The following is a 14,245-nucleotide window of genomic DNA, read 5'->3' as shown; positions in this document are numbered from 1 at the left end:
AGCGCAGGGTTAAATGGTTGTCAAAATGCCCAGACCACAAGTATAAACCATATTCATGTATACAGTCAAATAATGATCTGGAATAACTTGTATTTCTGTGTTATTTGCCAACTCAAAGATAGTTTGGAAAGGGTAGGGACCCAAAAACGGCAGAACAACCAGAAGGAACAGGGGCAGGGCTTCCTTGCATGTAAAAAGTCACTTTAATAGAAGTAATTGTGTCCACAGATGGCACATCCTCCAAAAGTCAAGAACAAAAAAAAAACATTCAGGTACTAACTTACACACTTATACACAATTTAAAGCCATGTTAAAAGTCCATGTAACTGAGAAATGCAACTGCCTTAATTGAGCTGGATATAGTCTCTTCCTTGTGTGTTTGATGTTTGTATTCCCTCTCTGTTGTGTATTATTTCTATTTAAACTATAACTGTAACTGATGTTTGTATTCCCTGTCTGTTGTGTTTTATTTCTATTTAAACTGTAACTGGTGTGCTGTCTTGGCCAGGTCTCCCTTGGTAAAGAGATTTAAATCTCAAGGGACTTCCTGGTTAAATAAAGGTTATATAAAAAAACACACAACGCGTTTCAACCAAACAGGTTATTTGCCTTAACCTTGAAGCTTGGCAAAGAAGCATAGAAGGCATCAGTGACTTTTCACAGGATGTGATTTACATTCCTCTTCCTCTACCATGCTGCTGGGTGCCATGTTGGACTGGAAAGGACGACAGAGAGAGATAAGACTAACAGTATAACACCATAATCTCAGAAGAGTCCATATTGGAGGATAAAGAGTGTAACAACAACTATTGTGTCTCGACAAAGAATGATCCACCTGCACATGCAGGACAAAGGTGGATCATTCTTTTATGGTGTCTGTTTGCTGTTTTAGATTAAAGCCAGAGAGAGAGAGAGACATGAGGTTAATCTTTGATTTGATGCTGTTTCTAAAGTTCAACAAGCCTGTTTTTCATTGTTATTGCAATGCAATTAAATGACACATAACAACGGATGGTTTTAGGCAGCAGGGCAGATGAATGGTTTTTGTCAAAGTGTAACTTTCTTACACTAACTTGGTTTTAAAGTATAATAAAAGTATTAGAGCTACACCAAGACTTAATGTGGATTTGAATTAGTCTTGCAAAGAGGGAGTCCTCACTTAGGATCCCAATAGCAGTATAGGCAAACAGACTATAGTAATGAGAACAACTTTGCATCACGGGAGGCTAAGGATTGTACAGTAAATGCAGACAATCCTTGATAATGTTAGTAAAGCCTTCATTTACCATTTATCGACTATTTAATCAGCGTAGTCTCATTTAGATCAATGTTTTTTCTCTATATGTACATATATATATATTATATTATAGGATTAATATGATTATTAGTCATTTTTCATGAGGGCCTGTTCCAAAATACTTTTTATAATTTTTTGCACCATAATAATAAAACAAAGCTATAAACCTTAAAATGCTAGAAAGGATGCAGTAAAAAGCATAGAGTATCACAAAAGGTTTTGGACAGACGAGCACAACACAGGAAAAAATCATGTTACCACCCAAGAACAGATATTGGCTGATCTAGTTACAACTGCTGTGGAGAAAAGCGCTCAAAGGTCACGAAGCGCTTACTGAACAGTTGAAGTTTTCAGGACCGAAGCCGGTAGGACTGAATCTTTTGTCCAGAATACAATATGAGTGCGTATTTTCTATATACCGCTCTTACAGGTTTGGCAATTTTGCCATTATTGCTTTACATACGGAATCCTTATTTTTTTAAAGACTTACGTTACACGATCACTGCACTTCACATCGTTTTTCGCATGACCAGATACAGCAAGCGCAAACCCTTCTACAGCATTTTGGAATGTTTCCTCGACAAAGTGGCGAAGCATCCGCACAAGCCGTTCATTGTTTTTGAGAAGAGCTCGTACACTTACAGAGAAGCCGACGAGGAGAGCAACAAAGTGGCCCGGGCGCTGTCGACACATGCCCAGCTGAAGGAAGGAGACACCGTGGCCCTCTTCTTGGGCAACGAGCCTCTGTATGTGTGGATGTGGCTCGGTTTGGCCAAGCTGGGCTGCACAGCTGCTCTCATCAACTACAACATCAGATCCAAATCCTTGCTGCACTGCTTCTCCTGCTGTGAGGCAAAGGTCCTGGTGGCTGGTGCTGGTAAGCTGGGAGAAAACGGGAATGCAAAAGACAAAGTGACTGGGATGAGATTAATACAGTATATGAAATGCATTGGCTTGCATTGGCTTGTGGTCAAATACATGTCACTTGAGTCAATTCTAGATTTTCCTGTAAACTGCATTTTGATTGCATGCTCAGTTTCTAATGCCAGTTCATTTGTACTTTGTCAACATTGCCTTTTTATTATATGAGGCTCCTTTCACTAAACATATTGCTATAGTCCTTCCAGTCAGGCCAGTTTGCAGCATTTGAACTTTGAAATTTACCCCTTTAAGAAAACAATTTATTTGCAAAACATCATAAAGGGTATTCTAATCTTGAGCCATATTATATTTGAAAACAAAATCCTGAAAACTGAATATGCAACCTTTAAAGATAATACATTTAATTTCTCCTAATCTTTCCCCGGTAGCTCCTTATCTGTCTCCCTCTTGCTTCCCCCCATTTTTATGATTTGTCCTCCCTGAACCCGTGGCTCGCTCTCTCTGCCCGTCTCTCTCAGAGTTGCGGGGCGCTGTAGAGGAGGTGCTGCCCTCCCTGCAGCAGCAGGGGGTCCGGGTGTTCATCCTCAGCGAGGACTGTGACGCCGAGGGCATGGAAAGTCTCTCTGACAAGATCCGGCAGGCATCGGACCAGCCTCTGTCCCCTCAGCTCAGGGCCAACGTTCATCTGAAGAGTCCCGCACTGTACATCTACACCTCAGGAACCACAGGTGACCCTCACTTCTGACCTGCATCTCTGATTTGCAATCGTTGGAGATCTGATATTAGAGCAGGGCTGGGTGATATTGACAAAATCAAATATCACAATATTTTAGCTATGAGTATTTGTGCTTTCAGAAGATATTTACACACGAGACAAATTTGGAGATGAGTACTGATCATTAGTAATCAGTAATGTGTAAACGGTAGTAAGTAATGTGGATATGATGAGAAGGTAAAGCCAATCATTGTTCATTTTACTCAGCCAGAACGGGCTAATAAGTTCAGAAAATGGTATCACTTTACTGTAAGGCAGCGTTTAAGACCAGGGAGAAGTAACATTGAAGTTATTTCACAATATAATGATAACCAAAATCCCAGACGATATCTAGTCTCTTATCACAATATTATACAATAATAATAATAATATTATACAATATATCGCCCAGCCCTATGTTAGACTAACCCATCGTTATGCACCTTTTTCTCCTTGGCCTTGAACTACATCATGTGATTTGTTCAGAGGTAGGACAATCGACATCTTACCTCGATTTCTAACGGTAATTCTATATTGTAGGGCTTCCCAAAGCAGCTGTAATTAACCATCAGAGGATATGGATGGCGTCGTTTCTTCAGTCTATTGCTGGCGTACACTCAGACGATGTCATCTACATATACCTGCCCCTCTACCACAGCGCCGGCTTTCTGATGGGACTCTGTGGAGCCATAGATAAAGGTAAAGCATATAACAATAACCTATAATTGTGCGATCAAAAGTATCACGAAACCACAAAACATGATTGCTGTTAGACAAAATATTCTGTTTTAGTTGGATCGGCTATGGGAACGGCTTCACTGACGGACAAAAGCAGCTGAAGTCTCAGTTCTTCTTACAAAAGTAGCTTTATTCGCACGCAGAGTGAACAAAGCATAGTGAATGAATGAGTGAATACAAGCTGGTGGCAGGTTCATTGCTCTCTGAATAGTGAAGCAGGAAAAAGGGATATGATTTTCAGTACAAAGACAAGGAGTGGATTGGGGGTTGAAAGTGTAACAATTGGTGTAACTCCTATGTGTGAGTTGCACATGTCCATGACTGTCTGATAGACAGGGACAGAACACAAAGATCTGGTAAACAATTTGCATGAAGGATTCAGTACTTTCCCATTCTGCAAACAGATACACACTAAAGAAAGGACGATATGCTTAATGCATAAATGATTAAAGCTTAATTTCTTCCACAATTACCTAGATGGAATTTGCATTCTGATGATGATGTTGAATAGGCAGCTATAATCTCAGGACCTTGACTGAGAGGCAGTTTGGCTCTGATTTCCACTGTTTGTGTTTCAAAGTCCTAAAGGTCAAAACTTTGCGTCACTTGTTGAGCAGTACTCTCTCAGCAAGGACTTAGATGTTGCTGAATTTTGTATCCCTTTATTTTTAGGTATCACTATTGTTTTGAGACGTAAATTCTCTGCCTCCCAGTTCTTGGACGACTGTAGGAAATACAATGTGACTGTTATTCAGTACATAGGAGAGATTATGCGCTACCTCTGCAACACACCAAAGGTAAACAATTTCAATTTCATCATCATTATTGCTTTGGAAGAATAACTAACAATATGTTGTTTAGTATATTAGCAGCACACAGTATTTTGTGAAATTGGTATGGACACTTAACATCATGTACAGCTGCAGCGGTCAGAGATCTGTACTCAGCCAAAGCTGCAAATATTTGTCGTTTATGTCACCTCTCCATCCCCGTTCACTTTTCAGAAAGACAATGACAGAGATCATAAAGTCCGACTGGCTTTAGGGAACGGGATAAGAGCCGACACCTGGGCTGATTTTCTGCAGCGTTTTGGGGACATTCGTATTTGTGAATGCTACGGAGCTACGGAAGGAAATATTGGCTTTGTCAACTATGTTGGGAAAGTTGGAGCTATTGGCAAAGAACATTTTCTCCACAGAGTAAGTGAGGAAAAAAACCAAATGTTTTGTTTTTTTATTCCAATACAAGTTTCAGTATTTTGTGGGATGTTAACACTTTACATCATAAGAAGAACTTACAGCGTAGGCTGGTCAGTTTTATCCAACTAGTAAAGAAGCATGATTTAGCTGATGAAAGTGCTTCTATGTAATCATCACATTATTACAATTTAAAGAGCGTATTTACAGAACTAGTATGAAATTAAGTGTGAAAAACAAGTTTTTGCCTTATTGTTATTTCTCAGGCTAGTGGTCGGTATGCGCTCATAAGGTACGACACGGAGAAAGAGGAGCCAGTCAGAGACTCCAGAGGATTATGTACTGAAGTCCCCAGAGGTGAGACAACAACAGCACTAGATCTCTCTCTCAAAAAAACAAAACAGGAATCTCAAATGACCTTCCCACTCTCACTGCTACAATTTCTGTGCTTGTTGCTTTTAACTACAGGAGAGACTGGTTTGCTGGTTGCTGAGATCGGAGCGAGGACACCTTTCAGCGGCTACGCCAAGAACAAGCAGCAGACGGAGAAGAAGAAGCTGAGGGACGTGTTCGTGAAAGGAGACTTCTACTTTAACAGTGGCGACCTCCTGAAGATAGACCATGAGGGTTTTGTCTACTTTCAAGACCGTATTGGAGACACCTTCAGGTCAGTGGGTCAAACAAATCCTTTGTGGAGTTTTGTGGCATCTACCCAGTGATTTAGTGGTAAATAAAAAGGTGGGTCAACCAAGAGCTCCAGCCGGTGGTCATCACGATGCAAACAATGACAATTTTAACAAAAAAATTAATTATATTTTCAGAAAAGCGTTAATTCATGTTTTCTTTTTCTCAAAACAAACTATAATCATATAACTTACACCAGTACACCAGTTACACTAAAAAGGTGGTAGACTGTTTTATGCACATAAAAAGCTTCGTAAACTGAGTTTAGGTGGGTTTACCCTCTACTACATCCCTGCATCTAAATCATCACAAAATGTCCTCATTGTTAAATGAAAACAGTGCATGTACCATCTTGTTGTTGTCATCATACACAGGTGGAAAGGAGAGAATGTGGCAACCACTGAGGTGGCCGATCATTTGATCATGGTGGATTGCATTGAGGAGGCTAATGTCTATGGTGTGAAGGTGCCAGGTAACAACTTCATTATTATCTAATGATTTCGGCAACATACAGAAAAATACTCATGAGCTAATTTGTTTATGTTATGTTACAAATTGTCGCTGTTGGGTGAAAACCTTGTACCATAAAAATGTAAACCTTTCAGAAACTAAGAAAAACAGTCTTGTTTTTAGCTTGACCACCAGGTATTTTTGAGTTCATTCACTGGGGGTTTGAATGGGTTTCATCAGCCCAAGGGTTCATAGAATTTTCTCAACCCATAGAGAACCATGTAATCCTTCAAGTGAGGTTAAACCATGAAAATTACCTAAATTGAAGATACAAGGTTTTCCCTTGACAACAGCGAAATGTATGTATTTCAAAGACTTCCTAATAACGACATGCAAACGGATGTTTACAATCCATGACCTGTGCTCTCTTTGCTTTGACCTTGACTGATTAGGACATGAGGGAAGAATTGGCATGGCAGCACTCAAGCTGAGAGAGGACATGGACTTTGACAGCAGAGCTACGTACCAGCATGTCAAAACCTACCTTCCCAGCTATGCAAGACCCCGCTTTATTCGTATACGGGTAAGTCCTGCTGAATTCGGTTTCAAAAGTATGCTAACGTATAATTCAAAATCATGCATTTCACTCTGAATGCCTTGCAACCGTTAAATAATGATCTGTTTTTCTTTTTCAAAACCACTCTCTGGCAGGACTCGCTGGCAGTGACTGGGACGTTTAAGCAGATGAAGGTGAAGCTGGCAGAGGAGGGCTTCAACCCAGCGGTCATCACAGAGCCTCTGTTCTACCTGGAGGACAGTAAGGGATACATCCCCATGACGCAGGAGATATTCAGCTCCATCGCAGAGGGAAGGCTCAGGCTCTGAATGTCCGCTGCGGCTGAGTTTTGTGTTTATCATTGCAATAATTGTGTAAGATTTATCAACATAAACTGGTACATTTGATTTTAGGTTTTAGACGATACAGGGTGCCAAATGTGCTGTGTACTGACTTTGAGCATTTATGTACAGCAAATTTCATGAGCTATTGTACCAGGATTATTTTAACCTTGTGTATGGAATGAATGTGTATCAAAATATTCGAGTGAAATGATTTTGTTAAAAAGAATTTTTAATAAAAAAGCAAACAGCATGACTGTAAATAAGCATAACAATTGTTAATCTCTCTTCTCAAATCGCCTAATATTTTTGTGATTTTACACTGACATGGTGAGAAAATGATCTTCAGTCTACCAAGATCCGGGACTGTGCTGGCTTCTGCTCTAGCCCAGCTCTAACACATCTAATACACTAGTAAATAGCTTGATTCTCAATAGCTGAATTATTGTGTGTATATAAACTGTACACTGTGAACTTTCAGGATCATTACAGAAGCTTATGTACAGTGGCAGCTTCCAGTGGAGTAGGAGTGGGAGCTGTATTGGCCACAGGAGAAGACGACATACAGCTCATCCTTCTGCAGGTGGAGGAGAAGTGTTTTTGGGCGACTTGGGGAACCCTCAGCGGGCAGCACGGCTGGTACCTACCGCACTGCACCCACTGGTTACAGAAACTGGGCACACTGTAGAATTTTGTCAGCTTTTTTAGGACCTGTTTACCCAGAAGACCTGAAGGCATCTCTGGGATCTTGAACAGGGGGCCCGACCCCGTGGCTGAAGGCAGAGGCCTTGGCTTGACATCCATCATAGCGGGGGCAACCGCAGGGTCTTTAGGTCCAGGCCTTGGTTCAAAGTCGTAGCCGTACCGTGGCCCAATGTTAGTGTATGGCAGAGGCTCGCTGTTGCAGCTAAGGGAGCGCATTGGTCTCCTCGATCGAATCCAAGCCTTGTCTATCCACAGCTCCACTTGGACCTTGTCCAGCCTGGGCGCAGGACACTCCGTCTCCCCAGATGCTGCGTCTGAGTCGGGGTTGTTTGTCCCCGGAGTCTCTTCCGCTCTTCTTGCCTCTTCTTCCCCAGCTCGTGGTTCCTCCGTTGTGCCCAGAGGCTGCGTCTCAGCCAGAAGATTGGAAGCCATTTTGGAGATAATGCCCCAGTCCTTGAGGATGTCGTCTGAGGTGGTGAACTGCGAGGTCACCGTAAATCGGATGATGCGTTTGGTGTGAACGTCTGCAGGGATGAGGTACATGGTGCCGGACCGCGTCAGCCTCCTCAACAGCTCCTGGGTCAAATCATTTCCTCCCTGGAGCGAGATAATTATTACTAATTATTAATTATTACTTCATTATTAATTATTACTTCACATTACTTCATCAGGTTTTCTGAGCTTATTCATTAAAGGGTCTTGAAAACTGCAAAGCCTTGAAAGGGCCTTGAGACTACAAAGCCTTCAAACAAAATAAAAATACTTTTACTTTAGATTAGTTTAAGGTTGTTGACCTCTGATATTACTTGGCCCTTCACCTGTGCTTGATAAGACTAGTTTAAGTGACACAGTGACTCACCTTTGGCATACAACTCAACAATCATTAAGCCAGTAAAAGAAAAGTTACTTAACCTTACAGAGATAAACCTGGATTCAGCACTAACGTTCTGCTTTAAACATGTTTAATCATTTGCTCTGGATATATACCGCATGGCTCGTTTGATGGGACAGTGTGAGTGTTTGCGTACTTTCAGACAGAAGACCACCAGGCCAAGGTGCCTCTCAGCAGGAACCTCAAAATTGGGGTCACTCCTTATCTGAGATTCCAGGAGCTTTGCCATCTCAATGCCCTGAAACCACAGGAAACATTCACATGTAATTTCTGACACTATAAAAGATACCCCGAAGCTTGCAGTAGTTCACACAATAAACAATTCCTACAGTAAATTCCACTTCCTTTCATTAGGCCTTCATTTGATGATATTTAATATTTCCCCAAATAATTTACATAAAGAGAACTTACGTGTCTGATGTGAGCCTGGAGGTTTTTCAGTCCAAAGGAGCGCATGACAAACCAGAGCTTGAGAGAACGGAAACGTCGGCTGAGGGGAATCTGCCAGTGCTGAACGAAAAAAAGAAAAGCGCTATATTACAAAATGATACACTATTATAGCCGAATCTTCAATTGGATGGAGACAGATAGGAATCATACCATAAAGTCAGTGGCCGCCTGTGAGTTGTCATGTCTGAGGTAGACGGGATCAACACTAAAGGTCTGTTGGAGCTTGTATTTGTCCTTCACCCTGTGGTAACAAAGACACACCATGTTACCTGGCCTCTATTCACCCACAAGCACTCTTCACTTCACAGACCTAAATACATTTAATTTGGCTAGATTGTTTTTTAATTTCACTTAGCTTTTATTCTATGTTGTCTATCGAAGCGAGATAATGTTATGTCCTTACTCACCAGAAGGCTGTGCAGTCAAAGTGAACCATCATCCACTTGGAAGGGTTGAAGACAAAGGATTGCGCAAATTCAATGCCCTCCAGAGACCAGCGCAGCTCAGGACAGAAGTAAGCTGAGCCGGCGTACGCAGCGTCAACATGGAGCCACAGGCCTTCTTCTGCACCTGGAGAACAAAACAAAAGACAGTAGTGAGCATCTGAAATGATCAGGAGGATCAAAACAGCATAACTCCCCCAGTAAGTTAGTCTAAATGCGGCATTACGACATTGGACTTTACAATGTTAATGAAGACACTATAGAGGTAATAAGTGTATATGAAGACCTACACACTGGCCCCAGTTCAGACAGGTTGTCGAAGGCACATACTCCTGTAGTTCCCAAAGTGGCACACAGCTGCAGAGCAGAAAAACAAACGCAACTGAGCAATTGATGCCACTATTTTGTACTATTCCTTAATTCAGTACCTAGTACCTACCATAAAAGGGACCAATCCCCTCCTCCTGTCTTCCTGAATGGCTTGTTTCAAAGCATCTCCTCTCAGAGAAAACTGCTCATCGGTGGGCAGAAACCTGATCTTCACCAGAGAGATCAGCCCGGCCTTCTCAACTGAGGAATGGGCCTGTGGACAGAGTCGCACACAGTGTCAATATCCCACTTTTATTTCATTTGACTGATAGGACGCTGTGACAGCAGTGGTGAGACTGACCTGGTCTGAAGCATAGGCCACCAGTCTGGAGTTGAGGACCGAGTCGTCCAGGTCCTGGTCCAGCTCGGCCCGCATCTGCAGGATCCTGTCTTTCCTGGCTGCCAGCAGAGCCACCAGGGTGCTCTCACTGACTGTGCTCTAACAGGAGAGCCAGGCAGAAGAGAAAGAGACAAAGTGCCCAATTAATGAGGAATCCAATTAACGTCTAGGTGTTTAGTCAAATGACGCCATCTATGGAGACTGTTGTGCAATAGCTGTGCATGTGCAATAAATAGTGCGAGGGGCAGCCTACCTGCAGTATGCCTCCGCCTCTGCTATCAGGGTGGTGGTGCAGGAAGAAGGAGGGGAGCCCCAGCGCTTTACACAGCCAGTCCATCACATTCATTTCCAGCTCTGTACATGCAGGGCTGGAGGCCTGTCCAAAACCATCACAGCACACAAGACAATCCTCTATCAGTGAGAAGGAAATTGTGACTTCACGGTTACATGATAGTCGTGACATTTTTGTTGTTTTATGCTGCATAGGGGAGACAGAGTATAACATGAAAAACAAAAGTTGTTTTCATTACCCAGGTGAAACCAATGCAGTTGATAGCATCAGCCAGCATGTCTCCCAGCATGGAGGGCCATGAAGTCAGACTGGGGTAGTAGGCGTGCATGTGAGGGCTCTGCCAGTGAACCACCTGGGGAACAGTCACATCTCAAAACACTTGCTCCACTTACTGTAATAACAATTCATCATGATTTCAGTGAGTTTCAGCGAGACAGTTTAATTTATTTTCAAGTTCCACATTATTGAAATGGCGATGGGCGACATAAGAACTTACTCCGGGCATGATGACTTTCTCGATGTCGTTGAAAATGCTCTCCCACTCCTCCGGCTCTGCAGGGGCGCTGTCAGGCAGCAGCTCCTTCATGTAGCCTGGCTTCACATCGGGAATCACCTTCCTCTCCCTGATGGAGCCCAGGTACTCTGTGATGTAGTCCACCAACTCCTTACCTGGTCAGAAACAGACAATGTAGCAGCTGGAATGGGCTTACATTTATTGTTATATTTATTTTACTTATATTCTACTTATGTGCAGTGGAATATAATAATGGCACAGTGCAAAGGTGTCAAATATAATAAAATGGAAGCCATGATTACCTCTGCGATTGTATTCCTCAGCCTGCATTCTTGAGATGAGAGGGCTCCGTCCACGAAGAGATACTGAGAAGTCGCTGTGTGTAACAGGTGGCTGCAGTGATGCTGTGTTCAGAGGGAGAGATCACAGACCTATATAGACCCTACTGTGATGAACACGCCCTCAATTACTGACGCATTTGAACCACTAAACAAATGTTCTCCACACGCTCTTTCCATTTTTGGGATCATGGGCCATATCATCCCTTTGCTCAAATTTTGTACTAAATATTTACCTTTCTGTGGGTGTTGACGGTGATGAGTTGTTCATTGTGTTGTGCACTATATCAAAACTAAAAAAACAAACAAATATATAATATAGCCATATAGCCAAATATCAAATATATATACATATATATATATATATATATATATACATATCTATGTATATATATGTATATATTTTATAGCTAGATTGAGGCCTTCTCTAAAAATTGCCATGTTTACATTTTGAATAATTTACTGGAAGCAAATGTTATTGCTGATGAAATACCACTTGACAACTTGTGACTTATCCCACGGCAGGGAATGAAAACCATACTCTTGTATTGAATACAGCATAGCCTACTTCATCTCAGAAATCGACACCCACCACACACATCCGTTAAAATAATATATATGAATATATAATATATCAGTGTGTCTGTGCATCCCAGGATGGGTGAGGAACCCATCCTGGGATGCACAGACACACTGATATATGAATGTACATGTAATATATACACATTTAGTTTGATGTTTTATGATGTAAAATGGCTTCTTAGTCACTTAAAGAAAACAAGAATAGTAATGTAGCCTACCCTCTGTGGCTGTATGTGAGGATGGACCGGCAGTGAGGCCAAAGGCCAAGCCAAAGGTTTGTGGGTGCAAGTACCAAAATATTTTTTCTTAAGAAAATAATTAATGTAAAGCTATTTCTAACCTCCCAAAAAAACAAATTTGGATAGTTATGACAACATGCCCCAACCAGGCATTCCTGACAAAGCTCCCTTCCCTGAGCACATAGCTTCACTAAACCATTCAAATGTATGGTCATTCAGGTTATAGCTGACCTTTGCTTTTATGTGTACTTGGGTTACCAAAACCTCTGCCTCTTATTTTTCCAATAAATAGCTTATAGTTTTGCAATTCTTTCCAGTCTTTTATAAATGTACAGTTTCTTATCAACTCCACCAAACTGGCCACTTTCATAATTCCATGGTTCTTTCTTGGAAACTTCCTAAGAAATTAACAGTTAGCCTACTTATGATCTAGGAAATTACTTGGAAATTGCTGAGCGTAAAATAAAGCGTCACCAAGTATATCATCAATTACTATCTTTACAATGAATTGATTCACAAATGTGCATGACTAGAAGTGCTCATCAGGAATAGGAAGCTGTACGTTACAGACTTTAATAATATTCCTCAGTATGTACTTGACATTGAAAAGATGAAGGTATGGTCAGACAGCTACATTTGATTCTTCTTGAACCCAGCCTAACGATGCCCGGCGACCACATGATAGCAAACTTCTGTGCGTCATGAACTCCTCTGAAACGACAGTGTCTCTCAGCTGGCAGACACAGCAGTGATGCTGCTCTCATAATTTGATACAATTAACATTCATTGCTATTTCCTCTTCCCATATAGCCTGAGCGTATTACAGAGGATGGTTGTTCTGGCAGGGGCTACCAGCGGTATTTGTATTGGATGATGACTAAACAAACAAATAGAAAGGTAAGGTAGGGGACATTATAAAAATGAACAATGGATGAATACACAGTAGAAGGTAATAGGATGATGAAGGCAAAGCCATCTATGTCATAGCTTATCAATGCCTTTGAACCTCTGACAAAAGCTGAAGCAGCAGCTGGACTGCTCACACACCCCGGTATTTACTGTGCATTGTGCTCAACATGTGCTAGCTCCCATCTAGTTCTCTGCTGAAGCCATTGGTGGGATGTAAATCTAGCCATAATACAAACACACTAGGCACACATCAATGTTATACCACTAAAACTATGATGAGAGGCAATCAATTCATTCCACTGATTCTAACAATGAGACTAATGGAGCAATAGAGGATGTTAACCTGAGCCGTTTGAAACCAGATTCCCTCTTAAGTCTCAATACAATTTTATATAGTCATTTTTATGTGATCAGTGGTGGATCAGTGCTCTTAGTCATTATAACTAAAAATGCTAATTTAACAAGCTTGTGTGTCATTTCAGGGAAATTCTGTGTCATTTTAAATTTTGTATAAACACACCTGTAGGCTACTTGAGTTTACTTTCAATCCCCCTGCAAACATCGCAGCCTCGCAGCCATTTTGGCTGCGCTGCTTTTACTGGTTTTAAAACATAAGCAAAACATCATCATAATGTTTCATAGTGTCTCAAATTTCTTTAAAGAAAGGAAAAGTACCTGGTTGTGACGCTACTCTCAGTTACAGTATCTGAATGTCATATGAAACAAAAAATTCCCTTTTGTTCTTTATAACACGTTGTACACAATTAACAGATATGATTCAGTGAACATTTCTCACAAAATCTAAGGATAACTTGAATATTTTACAACTTTAATTCTGACCACTAAGGCAATTTTTTTATTTACCTAAAGCACATAATGTTGCCATAATGCTGTCTTTATTCCATCAGCCTAAAACATACAAATACAACAACTGATGTTGCATAATGAAAGGAACACAAACTCACATGGCCGAAGCCCAATGTCCATAACATATTTCCCACTCAATGTTTGCTACTGATATAATCACATTTCATAAAGCAGGCTTGTTTTCTGTGGATAGACGACAAAATAGAGGCTGAGCGTATTCTTACAAGTCCTCTGAATCTCTGAGTTACTTCAGAGTTGAGCTCACTCTCACAAGTTCTCTGAATCTGAGCAACAAATGCTATTCAGACTTTTGATCCCATTGGAGGGAGGAAGACAATATAAGGCAATGACAAGAATAATGGCAAGTGTAGTCACAAACAACTCAGCCACAGTACATAAGAATCAAT

The 14,245-nt window shown here is 41.2% G+C and overlaps 2 protein-coding genes across 3 annotated transcripts; one reads left to right on the top strand and one right to left on the bottom strand.

Annotated features, from left to right (window-relative positions):
- The first annotated feature begins 1,614 nt into the window (after positions 1-1,614).
- On the top strand, positions 1,615-7,038 carry LOC139913450 (long-chain fatty acid transport protein 2-like). Of its 2 annotated transcripts, XM_071901469.2 has the most exons (10): positions 1,615-2,174; positions 2,698-2,907; positions 3,474-3,632; positions 4,344-4,468; positions 4,676-4,870; positions 5,134-5,224; positions 5,336-5,534; positions 5,926-6,023; positions 6,454-6,584; positions 6,713-7,038. In XM_071901469.2, the coding sequence occupies exons 1-10, from the start codon at positions 1,694-1,696 to the stop codon at positions 6,884-6,886; spliced, it is 1,863 nt and encodes a 620-aa protein (XP_071757570.1). In that variant the 5' UTR covers positions 1,615-1,693; the 3' UTR covers positions 6,887-7,038. The 2 variants fall into 2 exon arrangements, with proteins under 2 accessions (XP_071757570.1, XP_071757571.1); XM_071901470.2 differs by lacking the exon at positions 3,474-3,632.
- A 74-nt stretch (positions 7,039-7,112) lies between these two features.
- hdc (histidine decarboxylase) lies at positions 7,113-11,285 on the bottom strand. The gene is made up of 12 exons (XM_071901490.2): positions 11,206-11,285; positions 10,886-11,058; positions 10,628-10,741; positions 10,351-10,473; positions 10,059-10,196; positions 9,828-9,971; positions 9,679-9,745; positions 9,353-9,515; positions 9,096-9,186; positions 8,907-9,005; positions 8,632-8,733; positions 7,113-8,200 (listed from the first exon to the last, which is right to left on the bottom strand). The coding sequence occupies exons 1-12, from the start codon at positions 11,231-11,233 to the stop codon at positions 7,385-7,387; spliced, it is 2,058 nt and encodes a 685-aa protein (XP_071757591.1). The 5' UTR covers positions 11,234-11,285; the 3' UTR covers positions 7,113-7,384.
- Positions 11,286-14,245: the final 2,960 nt, after the last annotated feature.

Source organism: Centroberyx gerrardi, chromosome 1 (genome assembly GCF_048128805.1).
Source record: "Centroberyx gerrardi isolate f3 chromosome 1, fCenGer3.hap1.cur.20231027, whole genome shotgun sequence".
NCBI classification, from domain to species: Eukaryota; Metazoa; Chordata; class Actinopteri; order Beryciformes; family Berycidae; genus Centroberyx; species Centroberyx gerrardi.
This window is presented reverse-complemented; position numbering and strand designations above follow the sequence as displayed.